General features: G+C 44.6%; 1 protein-coding gene and 1 long non-coding RNA gene across 7 annotated transcripts in view; one reads left to right on the top strand and one right to left on the bottom strand.

Annotated features, from left to right (window-relative positions):
* PLPP1 (phospholipid phosphatase 1) overlaps nucleotides 1-2,680 on the bottom strand; it is a 165,462-nt gene extending 162,782 nt beyond the window's left edge. For 2 of the 4 annotated variants that reach the window (XM_089779391.1, XM_075932460.2), the window contains exon 1: nucleotides 2,282-2,660. In XM_089779391.1, the coding sequence (XP_089635517.1) occupies nucleotides 2,282-2,339 (58 nt within the window). In that variant the 5' untranslated portion in view covers nucleotides 2,340-2,660. Of the gene's footprint in view, nucleotides 1-2,281 lie in introns of all 4 variants that reach the window. The other 2 variants (XM_075932461.2, XM_075932459.2) reach the window with 2 other exon arrangements.
* Nucleotides 1,558-25,721, top strand: LOC142829951 (uncharacterized). Of its 3 annotated transcripts, XR_016349935.1 has the most exons (4): nucleotides 1,564-1,848; nucleotides 15,886-16,015; nucleotides 24,593-24,735; nucleotides 25,067-25,721. It is a non-coding gene; the product is annotated as an uncharacterized LOC142829951 (long non-coding RNA). The 3 variants fall into 3 exon arrangements; XR_016349934.1 differs by having other exon boundaries at nucleotides 1,558-1,848; nucleotides 24,593-25,721; XR_016349936.1 differs by lacking the exon at nucleotides 1,564-1,848 and adding an exon at nucleotides 14,779-15,759 and having other exon boundaries at nucleotides 24,593-25,721.
* The last annotated feature ends 48 nt before the right edge of the window (nucleotides 25,722-25,769 follow it).

The following is a 25,769-nucleotide window of genomic DNA, read 5'->3' as shown; positions in this document are numbered from 1 at the left end:
GGGTAGCCATGTTAATCTGTAATTTTAAAAATGGTAGTTCTGTGGCAACGTATGATAGTCTCTGAGGTTTTATGGGCAAAACCCACTTCCTCAAATGAGCTTGAGTGGGGAAAAAGAGCTCCACTCAAACTCATCTGAAGAAGTGGATTTTGCCCATAAAAGCTCATGATAGTATATATGTATTTAGTGTTAAACTTAGAATCTTTTGACACTTTAGAGACTAACAGATCAGTTTGTAGCTATTTACTACATGAAGCCAAAGCTCCCTTCCTAAGGTAGTGCCCTATTGATGTTGATGTATTATGACTAAAAGCATTTCATAATAAAATATTTTTTTTAAAACAAATATTTAAAAAAAAGTCCTCCTTGGCTGCAGGTAGAGAATGCTACAGTTCCAAGTTAGCCAACCAGTGCCAATTATAATCTGACTCAAATCCTTTTGCAGTATTGCTATATCCTGATGAGATGGTTGCATGCTTGTAGCCATCTTGGAAATGTCTTTAGTGTGTGCTTACACACACTAACTTTTTTTTAAGTGACTATTACATACAGAACTAGATACAAATGATAAGAACAAGTTCCAAATAGACATTAAATATTCCACTACATTTATTATCCATTAAAATGAAATCGATTCTTCAGCAAGGCCATGCCTGTTCTTCCCTCAAGATCCAGGGAGGGAGAGGAAAGGGGGAGAAAGAAAATTTTTTTAAAAAAAGGACAGGTTTTGGAGCAACTGAATTAGGTTTCCACCTACAGCCAAAGATCAGACATGTAATCCTCTCAGCAGCATTGCAGGGTTTTGATGATATGATGCTAAAATCATCCATTAGCCCTTATGTCATTTATACCAACAATGCAGCTGCACGGCTGCTGAAAGATGGATACTAATGCCAGTTCAGTCACACCAACTGTGCACAGTTTTGATCTGGGTGGGGGAAGGCACATTAGACCGTGTACATTAGTAAATGAACTAGTATTAGTGAAAGAAGTTGTACATCTTAAACATTCCAATTGATCTTACCAAGCCTGATTCTGGTTACAGAAGATGCGACATTATCACCAGCGAACTTGTTGAGGTTATGGGTTATACAAGTAAATCGATGGACTTTCAAGTATCAGCTTTTACTGAAGAGTGGCTCTCCCTCTACTAGCTATGTTAATTGGCGGTTAGCTTTAGGAGTGTCTAGAGTTGCAGAGTGGAAGAAAACAACCAGATAATTTTCAGGGGTTTGTTAAACCAGCTTTATAATTTAAAAAAAAAACTGTTAAATTGAGAATGAGCATTTTGGATAAGACCACTCATTTTAAATGAAAAGGGTTTATTTATATATTTCATCTTCTGCATTATTAATGCTGTACCATCTTTCATGCCACAAAACAAATAGATAGTCCTCTTGTAGCTTTTTCTGCAGAAGAAAGTGGGTTATCTAAACCAAAGAACTTTCCAAAAGACAAAGCCTAGGAAATATAGAAGTTCCCTGTACTGGAACCAGAGTGAATTTGCAACTCATTGACTGTCAAAGCAGATGAAAACTAAAAAACTGAACAGGTTTAGAGACCACGAGAAGAAGTTGAGAGATGATTTGCATCAGGTTACACAAGACAAAATTAGTAAGGCTTAGCCTTCTAGAAAGATATTCATGTCCTCGTCATCACCACTGTCACAAGCAGGTCAACTACTTTAACATACCTAGCCAAAGGAAGGGACAAAGTCCTAGTAAACCTCAAAAAAAACCTATAGAAAAATAGCCCGAGGCATCTATTTTTGTGGTGGAACTAGCGCTGCTTGATGATAACCCCCTCAAATGCTTCACCTTGGCTGTTTACAGACAACGATGACACTATGTAAGTGCTTCTTGTTTAACTCCATTAACTACGTTAGTCAGCTACTGACCATCTGGCTTTGGGACAGCCACAGCGACCAGGTTTCTCCGAGTGAAAGGCAGAGAAGGGCCGGCGAAAGGCTCCCAGCCGCGTGGTGCGGAGGGAGAAGACAGCGGGCGGGGAAGGGCGGAATGGTGAGGGCAGAACAGTGGAAGCAGAGCGCCAGGGAAAGCTGCCCCTGTGCTGGCAGCCAGAGCAGCCTCTTCCCCAGGGGAGGAGGGACAGCCCGTGCTTAGCGCGTTACCCGAGCCGAGCGCAGCCCTACTGCAGCCAGGCGCGGAGCCCGCACCGCGGCAGGGAGGGTGCCAAGCTCCGCGCCCCGCACAGCGACAACAAGCGGAGCAGCGCGAGAAAGCAGTGCCCCGAAGCAACCGGAGACCGGCCCGAGACGTACCCAGCACCACGCACACCACATCTAGGAACACGAAGGGCAGCCGCGTCTTGTCAAACATCCTGCCAGCTCTGGGTGCCGGAGAAGGCTGCGCTGCGAGGGGTGCGGGATTCGGCGGAATTTGGAGCCTCGGTGGAGCGGGAGGGGCTCTGCCGCATTCAGTCAGCGCCACGGGGCGAAGCGCTGGGGCCAACGGCGCCTGGCACTGGCTGCTACTGCTGCCGCCGCTGCGGCTCCTAGCCGGGCTGGGGCTTTAAGGAAGGGGCGGCCCCTGAGGTGAGGCGCGCGCAGGGCCGGGCTTGGGCCAAGAAACGTCTCTCTCCGGCACCGCGCAACCGCAGACCTGCCAATCGCCTTGATCGTCAGCGCGCTACGTCTCCCTTCCCCCGCAGCCGCCCGCGCGCCGAGATTCTTTGCCCGCCCCCTGGCCAGGAGCCGCCCTCACCTTCCTCAGCGGCTCCGCCCCCTGGCGGTAGCCGCCTGACTGCAGGGAGGGAAGGCGAGAGTTGGCCGAAGTGCAGTCGCTCGCGCTGGGCGGTGAGAACGTGCAGGAGCCTCGTGCAGTCCGCGCCTCATCAGCCACCCCACTGGCCCAGGCCTTGGAGAGCCTGGTGTGAGGGCAAGGCTCCATCTGGTGGTGTGACCGCCCCAGGGCGGCGGGGGGAGGAATAAGGGGCAGAGTGGTATGTAAGCCTACACAATTTTCCCCTCTTGATCTCAGGGGTCCAGAGTCTCTGGAGTGCTCTGCTGTCAGCCAGTAGCTGTAGCCCATCAGTCACTCTCCTGGTACAACCTGCAGCAGCTTGTGCTGTGGATCTAGCTGTCCAAACCCTCCTGATAACCCAGGTGGAGGTGGGGTCAATATGGTTCCAATGGATAGTTTTGGTTGTTTTTAATTAGAACATTACATCCAAAACAGAACATTAAGGACTCGGAGTAAGGCCTTGTAGGCAAAGTCTAGCCCTAAAACACCCATGAATTCCACAATTAAGGTTGTCAGTATAATTTTTTAAAACGCTAGTTTTTTACTTATTTCACCACCACCTCTGGAAAAAGGGCTGGGGATGTGTGTGTGAAAAAGAGAGTGTCCCTCATAAAAAGATGTTTTTAAGATAGAAACATAATTGAAAAAGTTACATTTTTCACCCTAGTGAAATCCTTTTGTAAGCATTTTTGTTTTGATTGAAAAGGCTGATGGAAAAATCAGCATCTGAATACTGATATAAAACACAAAAAAATCATTCAAGCTTCTCAAAACATCTACATATTAAGAAACTTGTAGGCAGATTCCTGGCATTCACCACACATGGAAACACTAGACCCAAAGTGCTCTGAGGTTTCCCATGTATCCCTCCCACAATATGTCAGTAAGTGAATGGGCTTTGTGCTTTACCTGGGAGGTCGAAAACAGGCAAATCGACAAAGGAAAGAAGATGCTCTATCACCAGTTCTTTGGAGTTTAAATTTAGGGTGGTACATATAAGTACATTTAATAAGTAGCAGGTTTAAAACAAACAAAAGGTAGTATTTCTTCACATACCACAGCCAACCTGTGGAACTCCTTGCCAGAGGATGTTGTGAAAACCAAGGCCTTTCACAGGGTTCAAAAAGAGCTAGATAAATACATGAGGAGAGGGCCATCAATGGCTATAAACCAAGGTGGCTAGGAATGGTATCCCTAGCCTCTGTCAGAAGCTGGGAATAAGTAACGGGATGGAGAAGTAATTCCTGCTGATACATGTCTTTGTGGCATGTGGCTTATTTGTGCCATTATGGAGGTCTCAGTCCAAAAGCCAGTCCACAGAAATTAGGGGAATAGCCATGGCCATTTAGTTATATAGTTCAGGTTGGGGGTAGTTTCACTCTACCCAGCCTTTGGGAGGAACATTCCCTCAGGAAGGTTTTTTGCCTACTCACACACCAACATAAAAATCAATATGATTGTTGTCATGTGTGATCCACATTTACTATTCTTGGAATAGCTCTGTTGCTGAGCTGTATCATTGGTTATGTAGCTTGTAGTGCCCATGTCTAGCAGAAGAAGAAATCATGTTGAACATCAAGATTTTTAAAAAAATGTTCAATACATACAAAACAAACATTAGAACTTTCAAATCTCACTCCAGTTTTCCCTATGCCAGGAACATTGTGTAGTGATCAGTTACAATGATTTTATGGCTCATTTACACTGGCAGAACTGTTATTAAGTCTCATAAACCATGAATTGGGTTCCCGACTACGAAAAAAGAGAGACTCTTTCCTGTCCAAGCACCAATTCATCAGGGTACATCTAACTTTAAGCACAGAATTAGTCTCATTTATGTCAGTGATACTATCCAGCTGCTTAAAATTAGACATGTGCTGAACGGGGCACACAAAATATGGCTGAAATGTTTATTTCCTACAATATGCATCGTCTTTCACTTTATCTGCCTCTTAGGAATGTCTAGTAAAGCACTGAAATCACATGCTACGTCTACACTGGCAGCATCTTGCGCAAGTACTCTTTTGTGGAATAGTTCTTGTGCAAAAACTGTTCCACAAGAGAGCGTCTACACTGGCATGTGCTTTTGCGTAAGAGATGTGCTTTTGTGCAAGAGCATCCATGGCAGTGTAGATGCTCTCTTCTGCAAGAAAGCTCCAATGGCCATTTTAATCATAGGGGCTTCTTGCGCAAGAAATTCATGTTGCTTGTCTACACTGGCCTCTTCTGGAAGAGCTCTTGCGCAAGAGGGCTTTTTCCTGAGAAGGAGCGTCAGAGTTCTCATGCAAGAAGCCCTGATTTTCTACAGTACAATGTCAGTTTACTTGCGCAAGAACGCGCGACCAGTGTAGACAGGCGGCATGTTTTTGCACAAAAGCGGCCGTTTTCGTGCAAGAACATGCCAGTGTAGACACAGCCATGATGTTCAAGTTCAACTTATGTTGTCATGACTGTATTATGTAGGTCAGACTACATGATCAGAATGGTCTCTTCTGATATTAAAATCTATACATATCTTCTTGGAGAAGAAAGATGGGAGAAGGCAGGAGATGTACTCTCAAAAAACATATTGTTCTTTAACTAGAATACATCCTTTCTTGATAATAAACTTATCCCAGATACCATAAAATATCCTCTCCTTCCTCCTGTCTTCTTTTCTTTTCCTTTCTTTTATCCCTCTCCCCTTTATTTCAGTTGAGCAATAAAGGATATTTAAAACCAAGTTAGGGTGCATCTAAACTTTCAGGGCTTAGTTCAATTTGCATAGCTCATTTCGAGTTATGTCAATTGCGTATCTTATTTCAAAATAGCTTATTTCGAAATAGGGAGTGACTACACAGCACTGATTTCAAAATAGAACACTCTTCCTCCACCTTCCCTTATTCCTTGTACAATGAAGGTTACAGGAGCTAGAGTAAGAAGTCCTCCAGCTTGACAGTATTTTGACACTATTTCAAAATAACTGCCTGCTGTGTAGACGCGGACTAAGTTATTTCAGAATAGCACTAGTTATTTGAAATATTGTTGCAGTGTACACGTGCACTTAATGTCCTCTGAATTTGTTTTGCCTCTGTTGGTTACCCCAGAAATTATCAGTAATGTTTTCCCTATTCTCCTTGCTAGCTTTGTTTATGCTATTATCCATGTCTTAAGAAATCTACTACCTGTCTCTGGTGATACTTGTTGGGTAGAACTGGCCAAACAGGACTATTAAAAGCAATTAACAATCAAACAGACATTGTGTGACGAGCTTTTCCTAAGATTAAGAGATGAACCACCCATCTCAGTATTTCACTTTCATGGAAGGCAAGTCAGTAATTATACCATACATGCAAAATTAAAATTAATTAGTACTTTTGGAACACTCAGAGCCTGATTCTGCCATCCTTAGTCCTACCTTAGTCAGAAATTAGTCCTTTGAGTCAGAACACCCACTTGTGCAGTAATACCTGCAGGAGGAGACTAAGGTGAAGGAAAGCTCTGAAAAGATCCCCATACCAAATTTCTTCTACAGTATATGAGTCTATCAGAGGAACAGGATTTTTCTTCTGTGTTTGTCTCTACTTGGAGGATCCAATTTTACTTGTGTGGTGTCTCTGATAACATCACCATAAACGTATTCATTCTCAAGTTGTTCATAGAGTCTTTCTGAAAAGAACTAGGTATGCTACACCTACATTTCTAATAATGAAACCAAACATAACCTCTTTTCTTCTCTCCCCTTCTTTTTTAAAGAAAAAAAGTTCGGGCTTTCTTGATATCTTTTAAATTGCCATAGTGTGAGAACACTTGTAAAACATTGTAGACCGTGTGTGGACGTGTGGTCCAATGACTAGGAGACCTGGCTAGAAACTAGGAAACATGAGCTTTGTTCCTGACTCCCTGAGAGAGTGGAATGGATCGATCACCTGTTTTCTCTCTCATCCTTTATCTGTCTTGTATTTACACTTCAGAGCTGAGACCTTTTCTTACTATGTTTGCACAGTGCTTCTTTTTTACCTAAAATAATTATTAACTATTCTTTTTTGTTCATTATGTCATCACTGGGCTGGGGTGCTGCTGTGAAGAGTGGAGGAAATTGAACCCCATTACATGAGTGGGTCTAGGAGTGAGACTGGCTCAGTATATCTTGCTTCTTCATTGGAAGTCAGGTGTTTGGCATGGAAGTAGGGCAGGATTATCTCTGTTGCAGACTGTCAGAATAATTTTGTATGGAACCCAACTCTTCCAGAGATTGTTCCAAATCCACATAATGCTCTCAAGTGTTAATGTCTGCATTGGGACCTTCGCATTAACAGATGAATGTACAAAAGCACATTTCCAGCCATCTGCGTAGTTAAGTTTGCAGGGAGTGAGTTCATGGTCCACAAGGTCCTTGGGCTCCTAAAATCACTTCCAACATTTGCAATAACTTGTGCTTCTGAAATAGACTTCAGTTTAGCAATTCTTACACGATAGAAACAATGTGTTATGTATCATTGTAAAGCCACTCTCTGGTCTTTTTAACTTTACTGCTTTTAAAAAAGGTTATTCTGTGATTACAAAAGAGAACAGAAACACAGCATTATAAAGAACTCTCATAAATACTGGTGCTAATTCACATTAAGAATTAGGATTTAACTCCTTCACAATGAAGGTGTGTTTGGAAATTTTATTTATTATTCTATTATTATTATTATTATTATTAAGCAATTCCAAACATCCATTAATTTTGGGAGTTTAAAAATGAGTTTTAGATGAGATTTTTTCCTCAGATAGCACAATCTCTGCATTTTAAATTAACAACCTCACCCATTTTCATTGGATTCCCTATAACTACATTGTAGCAATTGTCAATCATGAAAAGCTGTCATGATTTCAATTATAGAGAGGGACTTGTCAGAACGGCTTTCTAAGGGCATTAACACAGGGAACGTTGATATAGATCTGTGCCAGTACTATAATTAGCAGATGGTACTTTTGGTACTTACCAGTTGGCATGTTTCAGATTGTTCTGAGGTATTGGGTTTCTGGGAACAAATATACAGACCCTAATCCTAGAGTCCTATACAAATTAATGGGCCAAATTCTGGCCCATAATACAGGCATTTTACATTACTATAGACATAAAAAGGCCTTAAAATTGCATAAAACAGCCATTTGAGGATTCTCCCAACATAAAAGTCCACAGCATGATCCCTGGTTGGCATCTGAGCCCCTACGGGGGAGGGGGGGGGGTGGACAAATAAGCATAAATGAGAGCTGTCCTCTCAAAGATGCACTTTGGAAAAGGTACCCAGCATGCAGCTCAACTGAGCCCGCTCTCTAGTACAGATCTATTAAAAATAGCTTAAATGTCAAAGACCACAAAGCTTGGCTCTCCACTGCATTACTCTAGTTTCACAGCAGCATAACTCCACTGAATTCAGTGACCTCATGCAGGCTTAAATCAAGACCTTTGTCCTAACTTCTTATTGAACATTACATGCCAGCAAGAATCCAGATAAGACTAGCATCAGCTATATGCACACTATAACAAATAGGAAGAACCCTATTTAAGAACAGAGATCTATTCTGCCAGGCCAGGGACCTTCATTGCTTCAGTGAGTTATATAAAAAATTTCCACTGGTGTAAATCAGTGTAGCTCCACTGAAGTCATCTGAGGATCTGGCCTTCTGTTTTTTAAAAATAATAAAGAAAAATTCAGTTACAATTAGTGTCCTCACTTGATTTTTTCTTTGCTTCTACTTATGTGTATTTCTGTAATCTATGGTGCTTTGCTAATGATAAAAAGTTTCCAAACCTTTAGGCAATATAAATATGTAAATCTTTCCAGCAATTAAAGTCTCATCCTAGTATGCGCTAAATTTGCAAAGGTAATCTCCAAACGCATTGGAAGCAACACCTAACCTTTGTAAAACTTCTCCTTTTTAACAGATAAATAGTGCAATCTGGGAAAAATCCAGCCTTGAATCATTAAAGATGATCAGTTTGCTAGGGGCTCTAAGCATTCAACTGGGTTTCTACAAACAATTTTGGGAATAGCACAGATTTTTGTTGATTGTCCCTAAATGCACAACCTTGCACTTTGCACTATTTCATCTAATTTCTATTACTTTAGTTTGCAGGGTCATTCATCTGAAGAAGTGGGTTGTGCCCACGAAAGCTCATGATACCATCTACATTTTTTGTTAGTCTCTAAGGCTGTGGTCACCAACATGTCGATTGCGAGCTACTGGTCGATCTCGAGGCCTCGACCAGTCGCTCGCGAGGCGTCCTGTCCGCCCCGCCCCCATTTCCTTCCCACCCCTCAGAAGCCCCACTACTTACCTCAAGAGAAAACAGAGGTAGTGTCGGCTTCTGAAGTCCCGCAGCTTAGCGCCACTTCCGGCAGTTCCAGAAGTGCGCTAGCTGCTCTGCTGGCCCCCTGCACCACACAGGAGGGGTGAGTCAGCCCCGCGGGAGGGGCGCAGGGAGTTTCCTAGCGCGCGTGCGGGGGGGTTGGCCTCGGAGCAGGCGTTTGCGTGGGGCTTCCCAGCGCGGGGGGGTTGACGCGGGGACAAGCACGCACAGGGCTTTCCTGCACGGGGGGGGAGTGCTGTCCCCGGGGCAGGCGGCATGCACGGGGCTTCCCTGCGCAGGTAGGGGGGTCGGTCCCCTGGGCAGGCGCGCGCGGGGCTTCCCTGCATGGGGGGGGGGTCGGCCCCGGGGCAGGCATGCGCTGGTTTCCCTGGGGAGGGGGAAGAATGCTGGGAGGAGGGAGATGCAGAGGACTTTCTGCCTCCACTGGCACCCCACTCCGCAGCCCCCACTCCCAAGCCATAGAATGCTGTCCCCACTCCCCTGTCCCCACCTACAGAATGCTGTCCCCACTCCCGTCCCCAGCTACAGAACGCTGTTCCCACTCCCGTCCCCAGCTACAGAACGCTGTCTTTACTCCCCTGTCCTCAACTACAGAATGTTGTCCCCACTCCTCTGTCCCCAGCTACAGAACTCTGTCCCCATTCCCGTCCCCACTCCCCGAACTCTGTCCCCAGTGGCACCCTGTCCCCAGCTGCAGAAACCTGTCCCCACTGGCACTCTGTCCCCTGCTGCAGAACCCTGTCCTCTGCCCTCCTAGCACCCTGTTCCCTCCCCCCTGCCCCCAGCCGCAGTACTCTGTCCCCACAAAATGTATAATTATAAATGCTATAGATTTAAATAGCATGAATAAAAAACAGACCATTTATTTCATAACTATAAACTCGTGATTTTAATTGTATGTATCGCATAATTTAAAATAAACTGTTTATCAGAGCGTGTAAGTAAGGGCTGGGGATAGCAAGTGATGGACAGGAGGAGAATAGAGTGATCTTGGGTGTAAAAAGGTTGGAAACCACTGGTCTATAAGGTGCCGCGGGACTTTTCATTGTTCTTGCAGATTCAGACTAACACGACTGCCCCTCTGACCCTGTCACCATTGTCCCCTGTGATTTACCGGGTGCCCTGTAGGGATAAATTAGGAGATAGTATGCCTACTTTTGTAAAATGGGCCAGGCAATATTAATGAACCCAGGTGATCAAGGCATTTCTTTTTCATCCCTTTCCAAAACAGAGACTCCTCCAGCATGAACTCTAACACTCAGCCTGGGCATCAGTTCAGAACTGACTCAGAGGGAAAAGTGCAAGTACACTATGCTCTGTGCATCAGATATAGCACGGTGGAAAATCCAGACATTAATTTGTTATAACACTGGTTTGGAAATACCTGAGTCACTTCATTTGATCATTCTGGAATTTGCTACTCATTTTTGCATGTGTTTGTTCTAGGTACACTGATATGTAATTAATCTGGAAAGCACAAAAGGTTGTCTGCAAAGTTAACTTATCCAGTATCTTAACAGTGGATCATTATAATACAACTTTATAATTTCCCTTTACATGAATGGTAATGCAATCTATAGGGGAAAGGAGCTGTACAAATGTAAAATATTATTAAAGTACTGTCATTAATGCAGTGTGCTTCTTTTCACTGAAAGCTGCTGCAGAGTAAGCTAATGAACACTACTTAAATCTCAGTTGCAATCATTGACATTTGAGGGTGCATTTACACTGCACCATAACTGAAATAAGATATGCAATTTGAGCTTCACAAATTGCATATCTTATTTAAATACTATTTCAAAATAGCTTATTTTGTCATTTGACGGTCTACACAGCACCACATTTCAAAATAAAGCGCTATTCCAAAACGTCCCTTACTCCTCATAGAATGAGGTTTACAGGGACGCCAGAATAGCAAGCCTGAAATAACGGGCTTGCTGTGAAGACACAGGATAGCTATTTTGGGATACTTTGGTATCCTGAAATAGCACTGCAGTGTAGACATAGCCCCAGAGACTTCTTCATTTCTCCTTGCTCATAGCACCATCACAAATATATCCTTCCTTCATTGTTCTGGTTTTAACTGGTTATTACTCAATATGGCTTGCTCATTTTCAATATGCAATAATATACATGCTCCTCGTTCACTGAACACCCCATTAGGCTACCCTCCTATCTCCCTCACCTCTGATTTTTAATCCTCTCTTCCCACAGACAGTGCCTAGAAGCTAAATAAAACACTGACATTTAAAAAAAATTAAAGGAGTTTCCTAGCATTACAAGCTTTAATCAGGGCTTCAGATCTTTTCTTAAGACTATACAGGAATATATAGAGTTATGACAATGTAAGAACTGGGAAATAGGCATGAAAGTGAACTAAGGCTCTTTTTTGCTTCTTTCTTGAATATTGGGAGCTCTCCTCCAATATTACTTACAGATTATGTCTATAAATGATACATCATCAGGAGGGATTATGATAACTATGTTATAGTCACTATGCCAGCCTATGCTACCGCAAGGAAAAAAATGGACTTAGTGACCTCTATCACGCTTTTCTGAGGTCCCCAGCTCCTCTCTCCCCCTAAAGATAGCAGGGTTGCGGGAGACCAGAGATGTGATCTCACAAGCCAATATCCTTTTCTCAATGCTGTCAAGGTTGAGGAGAGGAAATTGGCTTGTGAGATCACATCTCTGGTGTTCTGTTCCCCATCTTTAGAGACAGCAGGATTGTGACTACATGGCTGTTGCCAGCCAGGGTAGACAACAGCCTGGTTCTTCACTCATTTGGTACCCTGTGACAGCAAGGGGAGCCTCTTTCTGACCCTATTGTACTAATTCAGATGAAATACATGGATCCAAAGAGTCAAAGGCGTTAACATGACCCATTTATTATCCAACGTTAAACAGTGTTAAACAAGATTTGGGGTTTGGCGTAAAATGACCCCAGTCTGTTTAGTACCATGCTTAGTACCAAGCACATCATTCATTTTTGTTGACTTGTTACTAAAGACACAGAAAAGAAGGGGGATAAAGATTAAAGCATTTGAGATGTGAAGTATTAAAAAATATTTTCATGTTAACAGCATTGCCTGTTCCCTCTTTTAGAAGTAACTACCACTGCCCTTGTTTGACAGTCTCTTATATACTATTAAAGATGGTCAGAACCATTCTTTTGAGGAAAAAGATAAATATTTGAGATGAACTGGAGCTGTACTTGCTGATGTTGGTACAGCTTAATCCTTTTTCCTGGAAGACAGAACAAGATAAACACACACAAAAAGGCAGGAACAGATAGAAAATGTAGCTTCTATCTCTGCTCTTGACTGAGATTTGCAGTGTTGCTACTGGAGAACATTGGCCAGCACATGGTCTGATCAGCCATTCTCAGCCTAGGCAAATTTGTACTAGAATCATGATATTTAGGGCTTTGTTTATAGCTGTCCTGGCAGTGTGGCAACATGTGCAGTCTTGGCCAGCTACCCCAGACATTTATTAGACAGAAAGAACAGAGAGATCAGAGAGAGAGAAAATAAGGTAAGAAAGGAAAAGAACACACAGACAAAATATCATAGCCCAAGCAGTGTTTGATCACGGCTGAGTCTAAACTGCAGGCTTCTTTCGGAAGAAACTTTTCCGGAAGAGATCTTCCAAAAAAACTTCTTCCAAAAGAGTGTGTCCACACTATCTCGATTTAAGCTGTAATTACTGTGGATGGAATGGCCACCAGAACACCTGTGCTTTTTCCTCTTTCCTCTTCTTTCGAAAGAATGCCCTCTTCCCCGTCCACACACGCCTTTTTCCAAAAGAGCTCTTTTGGAAAAAGGCTTCTTCCTTATAGAAAGAAGTTTACCAATGTCAGAAAAAACCCTCTGTTCTTTTGATTTTTTGCCACCAAAGAACACGATTGCAGTGTGGATGTATATCAAGTTTTTTCAGAAAAACTGTTTTTCTGAAAAAACTCTGTAGCGTAGACATAGCCCCAACGTCAATGTCATCTGTTTTCCTCTCTCTGGATTGACCTGGTCAGGACATCTCTCAGGTCGAGGACAAAGAAGATCTGGAGTCCCAGGAGTGACAGTCATGATAGTGAAGCTGGCTCCTGTCCTATCCTGCAGTAAGCCTGTGTTATGTAGCTAGCTTTTTATCCCCACCAAGTGTCTCTTTTTGAGAATCCCAAAAATGAGTAATGGGCAGAATAGCCCATCTTTCCATTATTTTCTCCACAAATTAGATCTAATTTTCAACACACCATTTTTGCTTCAATGATTTCCAAAAGATTCCAATCTTTTTATTAGTTATGCTTTTAACACAGTCCGTGGGTTATAACAGTCAGTCTTTTTTGTCTCCCTTTTGCATCTTTTCCCTTTAACAGTTGTGCTCACAACACTACTTAGTTGGAACTTGTCTCTGAAATGAATTAAAATAAAAATACCTCAGTGTCCTGGGATGACTAAGAATGGTTTTGTTGTGCTGTGTATTTAGCCATAAAGTTTTTATTGAAATGTTTGACATCTAGGTACATTCCAAATGTACCTCACTTCAAAAATAACTAACAGTATGGCTTTGTTAGTAACAAGCCACAGAGTGCAGACATATTAAAGCAGCAGTTATCCCTCAGGATCCAATCCTGTAGATACTTCTGTGTTTATGTAACTTTAAGCCTTTGAGCATTGCAGTTGAGGTCAAGTCTCATGAAGGCATAATTAAGCAAGCACATGTCTGACAAATCAGGAACCAATGCCTAAAGCCCTATCTATCGGTACTGCAAGTGTTTTATGGATAAGCACTAAGCAGCCTAATAAAGTAATTTAGAATATTGTTAATTACTGTCTGCACTAACCAAGAAAACTATAGTAGCAACCTACTAGTAAGGACCATAATTGGAACAAGCTTTTCTTAAAAAGGCTTCAGGGTATGTCTAGACTACTGAGTTTTGTCGACAAAAGTGGACTTTTGTCGACAAAACTAATGTCGACAGAACTCAGCAGTTTTGTCGACGCTGGTAAACCTCATTTTACAAGGCATAACACCTTCTGTCGACAGAGTTCTGTCGACAGAAGGTGTTATTGCCTGTAGGGTTGCGTCTAGACTACAGGGTTTTGTCGACAAAGCAGCTTGCTTTGTCAACAGAACTGAATGTGTCTAGATGCTCTTTGTCGACAGTATCTGTCGACAAAACTTCCGTCGACAAAACCCTGTAGTCTAGACGTACCCTCAGTGACAAACAGGGCAGGGAATAGTGAGAGAACAGAACAAATTGAAAACCGGGCAAAGACTATAGGGGCTCCCAGAGTGATGATTTGGCAGATGATTCTACCCAGTAAACACCACAGAAGTCAACAGGTCTCTGTGTGTGGGTTCAGAGGTGGGAGGTGGCTGTGCACAGGACAGCTGAATTAATGCATTTGAGGTCTGGGATGACACCAAAGATTACTTCTTTATTAATATATGTAATAAGGAGCAAAACTGAAATACCAACTGGCAGTGTAGCTAATTCAATTCATAATTTAACCTGGAAGAATCTTTTCTGGTGTCATGCTAAATAGTGTATTGTTTGGTAATGTTAAATAAGCATATTCATGTACTTTATTACATGACATTGAAATAAGGATGATGTGAGAGAGAGAGAGAGAGAGAGAGATGGATGCATGGACATATGCCCCACAAGAAAACACAAACTTTTTTTTACTATAAAAGCAGAAAAACCATCTCACAAAAGAACCTATAGCCCAGGGTTTCCCAACCTATGGGTTGGGACCCAAATATGGGTCACCATTACATTTCAAAAGGGTCGCCAAGTGTCTCCCCAGATGGCTCTGCCCCCTCTCCACCCCTTGTTTAATTGCCTTGGGTTACCAAGTGTTCCTGAATTGTAAAAATGGGTTCCCATCTGGAAAAGGTTGGGAACTACTGCTATAGCCTCATATTCAGATTTACAATTGTTCAGTCCCACTCCTACTTTCCATGAGCCCTTTGTCCAGTTTTGTCACTCTTTATTACGAAATTGACATCAGTCAACTGGTTTATAGCCAGCAGCACTAATAAACTGGCAGTGAGATCAGAGATTTATGAAACAATTTGGTCATCTTGAAATTTAAAGAAAAAGCAACTCTAAATGCCATGTTTATAATAGAAGTTGTTTCACAACAGAAAAAGTACCATATGAAGATCGAGTTGTTTGTTTAATGCTGGGCCAGCCTGAGGGTTTTCTTTCTCTGCTCTAAGACTCAATTTAAATTAGCAAACAAAAATTACCTGCTGTAGTAGGACACACAACCACAAAAATCTGAAAAGCCTGGGAATAAGAATCCATAAAGAGAAAGACTTGAGCCCTGTTTTCTACCTTCACATTGCCTGCAATATTATTGTTTGATAATGCAGTCCAACCCTCCCTAAGATTTGCACTCTGACTCAAGACATTAAGAGATGGTTTTATATCAGTTCTAATCAATTCAGCATAGTAGACTGTTGTTCATTACATACAGTTGGGAAGTTATTGTGCTTTAACACTGTTGAGGTCACTGTTAAGGTTTTGAGTAACAATTTGATGAGGCTGGTGTATGTATTTACTTGTAGGTATCAGTTGGAGATGGAAATGAAAAGCTTTCTGGAGCATTGGATTGTACTACGGACAGTGCTGTAGGCAATACAGAGGTGAAAAGGAATGCACAAGTCCTTCCCCTTAATGCTTTAGTTCCATGCTTTTTAGATGCATACATAGGGTTTGGCCAGATGCAACTCTCTCACTAAACACAGTTTTGATCTACTAATTTTTTTTAGTACAGCTTTGATCTACCTCAGTGGGTAGCTCCCCGAGTCAGGGAAAAGGAGACCTACACGTGCCTGGGAACCAGAGGGAGAAACAGCACTCCTGAAATTGCTTACGACTATGTCAACCCTCCTACAGAATGTGAGTAAATCCCTGCAGTCTATAACATTTTATCTCTTTGTAAAAGTTACACACAAGAGTGCCCTCGATGGTTGGTAGTGAGGACATAACCGGTCATTTCGAAGATACATCTGAGGAATCCCTAAGCCTAGAACTACTCACTTTCTAAGGGTATGTCTACACTGCCACCCTAGTTCAAACTAGGGTGGCTAATGTAGGCATTTGAAGTTGCAAATGAAGCCTGGGATTTAAATATCCCGGGCTTCATTTGCATCTTGCCGGGTGCCGCCATTTTTAAATCCCCGTTAGTGCAGACTCCGGGCCCGTGGCTACACACGGCACGGAGTAGGTAGTTTGAATTAGGCTCTCTAATTCGAACTACCGGTACACCTCGTTCCACGAGAGACTTCTAAAAGTCAGACTATAGTTTGTGCAGATGTGGAGCTCTTTCAGGAAGAAAAGTTCTGTATAAATGAAAGCAAATGGCCCATATCCTCCTCTATTGCTATGGAGTACACAGAGCCGCTTATGGATGGGGGAAGACAAGGAAAACTTGGTACAAAGGTGTCTTTCCTACTTCCCCAATCCTGCATAGGTCTGGTTCCCTGGCTCTGATCTCAGAGAGTATCTTATGCTGGTGTGATATTCTTGTGCTCCATTTTACCAATTTTCAGTTCTGCATCTGTCCACAGAGCACAATCTGGACTATTGTTGTTATTCCATGCGAACAGTTGAGTATTCATCAAAAGCATATTATAATTTTTTTAAGTAATGTGTAAAACTCAAACTTGGTGTATATTGTGATTCCCGTGTGTTAACTTTGTTATGTAGTATTACTTTGTTTCTATTGTGTGTGACATTTAGAATCTGGAATGTAATGTGAAGACATTTCTCCTCCCCACACATTGTGGTTGAATGATTCTGCTTTGCTAATTTGAAATGACCTAATTAATCTCAGCTTCCCCCGAACAGTTTAACTAAATGTCAAACATGAACAAGTTTCATGAACTTGAAAAACAACATTCAAATAAAGATGAAAAGAAACACACAAGCAGCAGTTTTTAAAAATTCTTTGGGACGATTGGACACATTTCAATATACTTTAGCCAAGCTGGTGAATAAACACAGGAAAAAAAGACTGAACAATGTTACAGACTGTGCTGCATTTCTCATCCAGTCTCTGTAATGTATTTACAGATTACAGAATGAGAGATACCGACCAAGCTACTGCAGGATGAGTTTTAACAAAGCCTCAGATCAGTTGCTGTTTTGAAGCACAAACTGTACAATTATTATGATATGAGATCTGGATTCCATTTAATTCCAAACCTAAAGTATGAGAAGTGAAGGAGGTCTGGCTAAGTCATACTTGTTCTGGCTTGTCTCAATAATGAAAGGAATCTGAATCATGATTCCTTGACAGAGTGAGAGACCCAAAGAACAGTTAATTATTAAGTAAAGGGGAAGAGTCTACATTTCATCTGTCTCTAGTGGGTCACCCTGTTTCCCTATTTGAAACAACAGCTTTCTCCTGCTATCAGGTAACATAGGATATGTCTGCACAGCAAGGCTAAAGTCAAAATAGCTTAATTCAGCTTTTAGTGCTGTCTACACAGCAAGAAGTCGAAGGAAGAGCACTCTTCCTTCAACTTCTTACTCCTTTTAAAAAGAGGGTTACAATAAGTCAGAGTAAGAAGTCCACTAGCTTGACATTATTTTGAAATAATGGCTTGTAGTGTAGACATGCTCTTTGTTATTTTGGAATAACATCAGTTATTCCAAAATAACACTGCTGTGTAGACGTATCCGTTAGGTCTTGTAGCTCAAGTAACAGAAGTGTGCGCTGCAGAATTCAAGGTTCAGGTTTCAAACACAAAAACATGAATGGGGGGGGGGAAAGGGTTGTTGTTCTTCGAGCAGTGTCCCGTGGGTGCTCCACTGTAGGTGTCGGCTTGTCCCGGTGCCACAGATCGGAGATCTTTTCTAGCCGTAGTCTGCCAGACCACGCATGCGCGAAGTACGGCTAGTGGCTTTTCGCGCCGTTTGAGTGCCGCTGGTCCGGCTCCCACCAGTTCCTCCTGACCGTCCTCGGCAGCGGACGGAACAACGTCTCTCTTGCGAACACTGTTTCACTACAGATATAGAGAGACGAAATATAGTTATTGTATAGAGTTATTGTATAGAGTTTAAAGTTGTAGTTAGTAATCTAGTCGTTAGTCGTTTAAAAAAAACATTTTTCTTCAATAGTTAGTTGTTCTTCCTAAATGCCGGGCTTTAAGAAGTGTGGCGAATGCCACGAGGCAATGCCTGCCTCTGATGGCCACTCCCTATGCATCAGGCGCCTTGGGGAAGGCCACATACCCCAGAAATGTCCCCACTGCTCCAAACTGACAGCCAGGGCTAGGCGGGACAGGGACATGCGTCTAAAGGTCCTCTTGTTTGACAAAGCCTTACAGCCTGAAGTCAAACAATCCAAGGGACACGCGGAGCAAACTAAGAAAGCTAAGAGACAACCATCTCCGACGCGATCCCTTCCACCTTCAAGATCGGGTGCAGACGACAAGCCAGGGATGTCAACGGCACCGCACGCAAGTGTTGCGAGGCCGCCTAAAGACAGCCGGAGTAAGTTGGCCCCGAGCCCTTCTATATCGGGTTCAACCATCTCAGCCATCCCCTTGGTCTCTAAACCATTCACAGGGACTTCTACGGCTTTGAGAACCGCTCCCGGCACGGAGCGCCCACCGGCACCGAGCCGCTCCCCAGCACCGAGCCGTAGCCGCTCCCCGGCACTGAGGCGCTCCCCGGCACCGAGGTGCTCTCAGGCATGTAGCCGCTCTCCAGCACCGAGCCGCTCACCGGCACCGAGACGCTCTCCACCATTGAGACGCTCTCCGGTACTGAGGCGCTCACCTGCACCGGGACACTCACCGGCGCCGAAAGGTGCGCCCAAACGACCGGCGGAGACTAGTCATCCTCCAGTGCACGACCTCACTTCGACACTGCCTCAGGCTAGACCTCTAACGAGACGACACTCGGGAACTCCCGAGCATCCTTCCCATCCTGCTCTGTCAGCACCGAATCGACCACCGCCTCCCACCAGACAGCAAGAGCCTCAACGCTCATCGGCACCGGGGTGCTCCCCGGCTTCGACCATGCTGGCACCGAGTCGTCCTCTGGCACCGAAAGGATTGTCTCACCACAGGCAGCCATCAGAAGGACGTTCACCGGCACCGTGACGACCTTCTCCTCTGAGTAGATCTCCGGAGCGGAGGCAATCACCTGTACCGAGACAATCAACGACAGCGATGGGGACCACCTCGGCACGGATTCCTCCAATGTCAGTGGAAATAATCCCGCACTTGGTCATTTCCACCCCGGCTTCCTCTCCACCGGAGCATTTGCTAGCACCACCGGTCCATACACCCAGGAGATTATCTTCTTTATCACTGAGCCCTGAGTTCTCTCCCGAAGTACGCTCCCCATCTCCACAGTACTCTGAGTACTCTCGTACCGGCCATACATCACCACGTTCCAGTCATTCTTACCATCGTGATCTTCGCTCACCCAGTCGCAGCACATATTATAGAGAGAGGTCGCGATCACCAAGATCACCACAGCTTTCAACCCATTCGGGATACTCGATGAGATCCCGTCGTTCCACGTCCCCCTATCATCATCATAGGTCATCCTATCATCAACGCCGGTCTCCGCAAACCCATCTCGTGCAAAAACACCATTCTTCTTCTGCCCCCTCAACTTCCTCCAGGTCTCCCTCTCGCGTCGGACAACCTCTTCCCGTTCGGGATCCCGAACCTGATCAGTCACCCGCACACCATTCCTCACCGTCCCCCGACGATGCAGTTTTTCAGGGAGACACCTCACCATCTGACGATCTGCGCCAGTTTCAAGAGTTATTCAAAAGGGTAGCGGAGAGTCAAAACGTACAGTTGGGCGATGTGGAGCAAAAACAACACCCATCTCCTTCGCAATATCAAGCACACTCACCAACCAAAGATCTCGCTGCCACTGGATGCGGCCATTCTCGAAATTGCGGATGACATTTGGCAGTCCTCGGCATCCACCCCGCCGACAAATAAGAAGGCGGATAAAAAGTATTTTGTCCCCGCCAAAGGGATGGAATTTCTTTTCACGCACCCACAACCTAACTCCCTGGTTGTGAATGCAGTTCAGCAGAAGGCAAAGATGCCACAGCACAAGCCTACTGCCGCAGACAGGGATAGTAAGCATCTCGATTTATTCGGATGTAAAGTTTATTCCTCGGCAACACTCACATTACGAATGGCCAATTATTCCGCACTGCTGGCGAATCACAACTTCGACAACTACGCCAAGCTTGTGCCATTGCTTCAACATATTCCAGAGACAAAACGAGACATTCTAAAGGCTGTTATAAAAGAGGGCTACACAGCCTCCGGAACAGTCTTACATATTGCTCTGGATACAGCTGACACGGCAACTCGCACGACAGCTACATCAGTTGTTATGCGCAGAGCATCCTGGCTGCAACAGTCCTCTGCTCCTAAGGACCTGTTTTTGAAGGTTGAGGACTTACCCTTTGACAGGCAGAACCTCTTCTTCGAGAAGACTGACCGACTTCTCCACTCGGGGAAAGATTCCAGAACCACTCTGAAAACACTCGACGTGTACACTCTTCCATACCGTAGAAAGCGATATACGCCCTACCAGAGGCAGAGGCCCCCCCTTCGGCAATCCCCTCAGTATAGGCCTCAGGACCAACAAAGGGGTAGGCAGCGGCAACAGCACAGACGCCTGCCACCCAAAGCAACTTCCCAACAGGGTACCAGGCAGCAAGTTTGACGCGTCCCTCGAGGGGTTGAGAACCATTCCTGTCAATGCCATTCTGAGTGCTACGAAGGCGATATTTCATCACCGCCTCAGGCTGTACCTTCATCGACGGGCCTACATCACCACCGACAAATGGGTCCTCCAAACAATTCATCTCGGTTACACCATTCCATTCACGTCGCTACCTCATCCATCCCCCCCTGCCCCGTCCCTTTTCAGGGACCCATCTCACGAGATTTTGCTCAGGCAAGAAGTTGCCCGTCTACTCACCGTTGGAGCAATAGAGCCTGTTCCGGACGAATTCAAGGGCAGAGGTTTTTACTCCCGGTACTTCGTAACGGAAAAGAAATCAGGGGGATGGAGACCGACACTAGATCTTCACGACCTCAACCGTTTCTTGCGAAAACAACGCTTTCGAATGGTTACCCTAACTACAATCATCCCAGCACTTCAGAACGGGGAGTGGTTCACATCCCTCGATCTTCAGGACGCATACTTCCACATTGCGATCCATCCGGCGCACTGACGATTCCTACGCTTCCAAATCGGTACAGACCATTTCCAATACAAGGTCCTGCCGTTCGGTCTCTCGTCGGCTCCATGGGTTTTCTCCAAGACCCTGGCTGTGGTGACCGCATACCTACGTCGCCTACACATAATGATTTTTCCATACCTCGACGATTGCCTAATAAGAGCCCAATGGTTACAGGAATCGCTCAGTGCCACTCAGACAACACGCATGCTCTTCCACGAACTGGGTCTCATTCTCAATGTTCCAAAGTCATCATTGGAACTACACCAAACAATACAGTTCATAGGCGCTCGTCTAGACTCTACGACCGAACGCGCATCATTACCGATGGAGAGGTTCCACACGATGCAGGACTTGATCCAGATTTTACTCGTCAGCCCAAAGGTTCCCATACTACGGTGCCTACAGCTTATGGGACACATGGCCTCCACAACATATGTGGTGAAACATGCACGGTTACATTTGCGATGCATTCAACATTGGATGGCTCGAATCTGCCCCCCCAATGTACGCGATGCCCACAGGACAATAACAGTTCTCACCCATGTCAAGAAATCACTTGCTTGGTGGACAATCCCAAACAATCTGCTGTTGGGCGTACCCTTTCATCGCCCCCAACCGTCGGTGCAATTGACAACAGATGCGTCACTCACTGGATGGGGTGCGCATCTCGGGCCCGAACACGTACAAGGCCTATGGTCACCAGACGAGTCGCTGACGCACATCAACTTCCTGGAGCTCAGGGCAGTGTAAAAGGCATGTCAACACTTCCTTCCCATCATTCACGACCACGTCATACGAGTCCTTACAGACAATATGACGACCGTTTATTACATAAACAAGCAAGGAGGCGCCAGGTCCCACTCCTTGTGCGCGGAAGCAGTACGTCTATAGAACATGTGCAATAGACACAACGTCTTCCTAATCGCAGAATACCTCCAGGGCCATCACAATGTAACGGCAGACGCCCTCAGCAGGCATTTTTCTCTCAATCACGAGTGGAAGCTTCACCCTGCAGTGCTTTCAATAATATTTCAACGATGGGGTTTCCCGCTAGTGGACCTCTTTGCCACTTCTCACAATGCAAAATGTCCTCGGTATTGCTCGAGAGCGGGGATTGGACGAAATTCAAAAGGCGACGCTTTCCTATACAACTGGGGGCGTCACCTACTTTATGCATTCCCACCCACACCCCTAATTCCAAGGGTGGTGGAGAAAATAATTCGAGAAAGGGCCACAGTAATCCTAATAGCCCCAGCCTGGCCCAGGCAAACATGGTATCCATACCTACATCGCATGTCGATGCATCCTCCGTTTCCTCTGCCAGCTCGACACGATCTCCTATCCCAGAATCATCGCTCCCTTCTTCATCCGCAGGTGAACTATCTCGCGCTGACGGCTTGGTACCTAGTTGGTTCCAACAGTCAGAAGTGTTATGCTCACAATCTGTCAAACACATTTTACTGAACAGTAGAAAACTATCTATGCGGACTACTTACCTTTCCAAATGGTCACGCTTCTCATCGTGGTGTTCCCAAAAGGATCTGAACCCAGTCTCCTCACCCCTGCAGTGTATCCTAGACTATCTGGTATACCTCAAGAATTCAGGCCTCACCTGCGCTTCCATCAGGGTTCATGTCGCTGCAATTGCAGCCTTTCACCAGCCGGTCGACGGATGCTCAGTATTTTCCCATCCAACAACTAAAAGGTTCTTGAAGGGAATGTCCAACCTGTACCCGTACTATACTCAACCGGCGGATCCTTGGGACCTCAAAATGGTTCTCAATTCCCTAACGGCCAGACCCTTCGAACCGCTAGCGACCTGCACTTTATATGACCTGTCCATGAAGGTCATTTTCTTATTGGCCATTACTTCCGTGAGGACAGTGAGTGAGCTAGCTGCACTATCAGCTTCTCCTCCTTATACAATTTTTACGCACCAAGCAGTAATACTCCGAACGCAACCACGTTTTCACCCCAAAGTGATCTCTCGATTTCACATCAACGAGCCTATAATCCTCCCTGTATTCCATCCCAAACCACATGCGTCACCAGAACACGCACGCCTGCACACTTTGGACGTCAGATGGGCTCTCGCCTTTTATATCGAGAGGACCAGACCCTTTCGAGTGACGGACTCGTTATTAATATCAATGACGGACCATTCTAAAGGCCGCCCATTGTCCGCTCAACGCATCTCTTCTACTATCGTACAGTGCATAAGGACCTGTTATGAACTACGTAAGAAACCACTGCCCTCAACCCTGAGGGCCCACTCGACTCGGGCAGTCGCTACGTCCACTGCATTCCTCAAGGGAGTCCCCTTGATAGATATCTGCAGAGCTGCTACGTGGTCTTCCAACCTAACCTTCGCCACGCATTACGCCATCCCGAACTTGTTAATACCTGATTCCACGGTGGCGACAGCAGTGTTATCCTCACCTAGGGCACGCTAGCTCCGAACCCTCTTCCATTTGCGAGCTACTGCTGTACATTCACCTACAGTGGAGCACCCACGGGACACTGCTCGAAGAAGAAAAAGAAGTTACTCACCCTGTGCAGTAACGATTGTTCTTCGAGATGCGTGTCCCGTGAGTGCTCCACGACCCGCCCTCCTCCCCTCTTTGGAATCTATTATTTTGTCTTTCAGACCAGGAGGCAGGAGGAACTGGCGGGAGCCGGACCAGCGGCGCTCAAACGGCGCGAAAAGCCACGAGCCGTATTTCGCGCCTGCGTGGTCTGGCAGACTACGGCTAGAAAAGATCTCTGATCTGCGGCGCCAGGACAAGCCGACACCTACAGTGGAGCACCCACGGGACACGCATCTCGAAGAACAATCGTTACTGCACAGGGTGAGTAACTTCTTTTTGTAGCATAGATACTTTACCTTTTTTCTTCTAAAAATAAACCTCAGCAACTACACACACAAATCCACCACGATATAAAAAGCATGTTATTTACACCACAGACTCAATCATTCAAAAGTTAAGAAATATCAGTCTTAAAATAGGCACATGACCTTCATTCTGCCCTCCTGTGCCTGTGCATTGTTCCAGTCCATTAATTATATGCTCCAACCCTGTTATTAATGCTGACCCCCTGCCTCATTCAGGATGCAGAATAGAGGCAGAATTAAGGTGGCAAGAACATCTGGAAATGTAGCATTTCCTAACCTTTGAGGACTAGTTTGTAACCTAAATAACCTTTCTAGTGTAAGGTTTTTAATGTAATTAATACAGATGCTGCTTAGAATTCTTGTGTAATCATGGAGCCATCAGGGTGCCATCAAATCAAGAGACGAAGAAATAGTCCTTCTTCCAGCATATACTGAGAGCGAAAACTGAGAGGACTAGGAAGAGGCAATATGACTGGATGCTGAAAGGTACTGTCCAGAATGAAGAACCTTCTCTAATTTAGGATTGTAAATTCTTTCGGGAATGGCCATAGCTTCCTGGATTCTGTAAAACACTTAGCACATCTTTGGATGCTATAAAATAGCAGTAGGGTAATACAGTGGATACATTCTTTTATCATCATTAGTCTGAGCTATGAGTATATGTTAGCTGCTGGGCTAGCCAATTCTAAACTGAATTCACTTTTTTTGCTATTCAAAGTATTTTTTTTAATATGACATTCATTTTTATTGTGATTAGCACAAGTCCTGAGCAGAAGTAAAGAGAAATTAATTATGACATTTTCATTATATTTTACAGAACCAGCCTGAGATCACATGCAGTGCCAAGCAAACAAACCACATTAGCTAAAGCTTTAATTTCCAACAAGCTTTCTTACTGCTCGTGCTATCATGTTAGAGTCCTGTGCTGAAAAGCTGAAGGTTCAGGTTTCAAGCACTTGAACTACAAGACTAACCACAATATTTGACAGTAGCCAAAAACTATTATTTCAAACAAAAAAAACAAAAAAGCAAAAAAAAGGAGTGAACCCTGGCAGCTTAGTGCTCTCTTCCCTCCCTCCCTAGAACTAAGGAGTGGGGGGAGAATGCAGCTGGAGTCACGTACTGAGTCCGGTGGGTAGAAATAAGATAGTTTGGAAGGGAGCTCTGCAAGTCTCTCACTTTCTTCCTAGGAGGTAAGTAACCTTCTAGCTCATGTGGTGGCCACAGTGAGATATATATCTGGACCATATGCTGGCCGTGGGGTTGGGAGCCTGATCCATCTTTTCTCCACTCCTTCCATTCCGAAAAGTTGTGCAGCCCCCCAGAATTCCTAGTACAGCAATAGCAATGGTGATAGTGTGCCAAAGTGGTAGTCTGGCTTAATGCCTTTTACACAGCCAAAGACCTGGATTCCAATGTGACTTGTATTGTGAAAGAGACTGATTACAGTGGCTTTAAGCTTGTGCAACAAGGATTTTAGTTTGCATCACAAAACTATCACATAATATGAAGTGTTGAAT

This window comes from Pelodiscus sinensis, chromosome 6 (genome assembly GCF_052426305.1).
Source record: "Pelodiscus sinensis isolate ZL-2025 chromosome 6, ASM5242630v1, whole genome shotgun sequence".
NCBI classification, from domain to species: Eukaryota; Metazoa; Chordata; order Testudines; family Trionychidae; genus Pelodiscus; species Pelodiscus sinensis.
The sequence above is the reverse complement of the archived record's forward strand: the minus strand, read 5'-3'. Positions and strand labels throughout refer to the sequence as shown.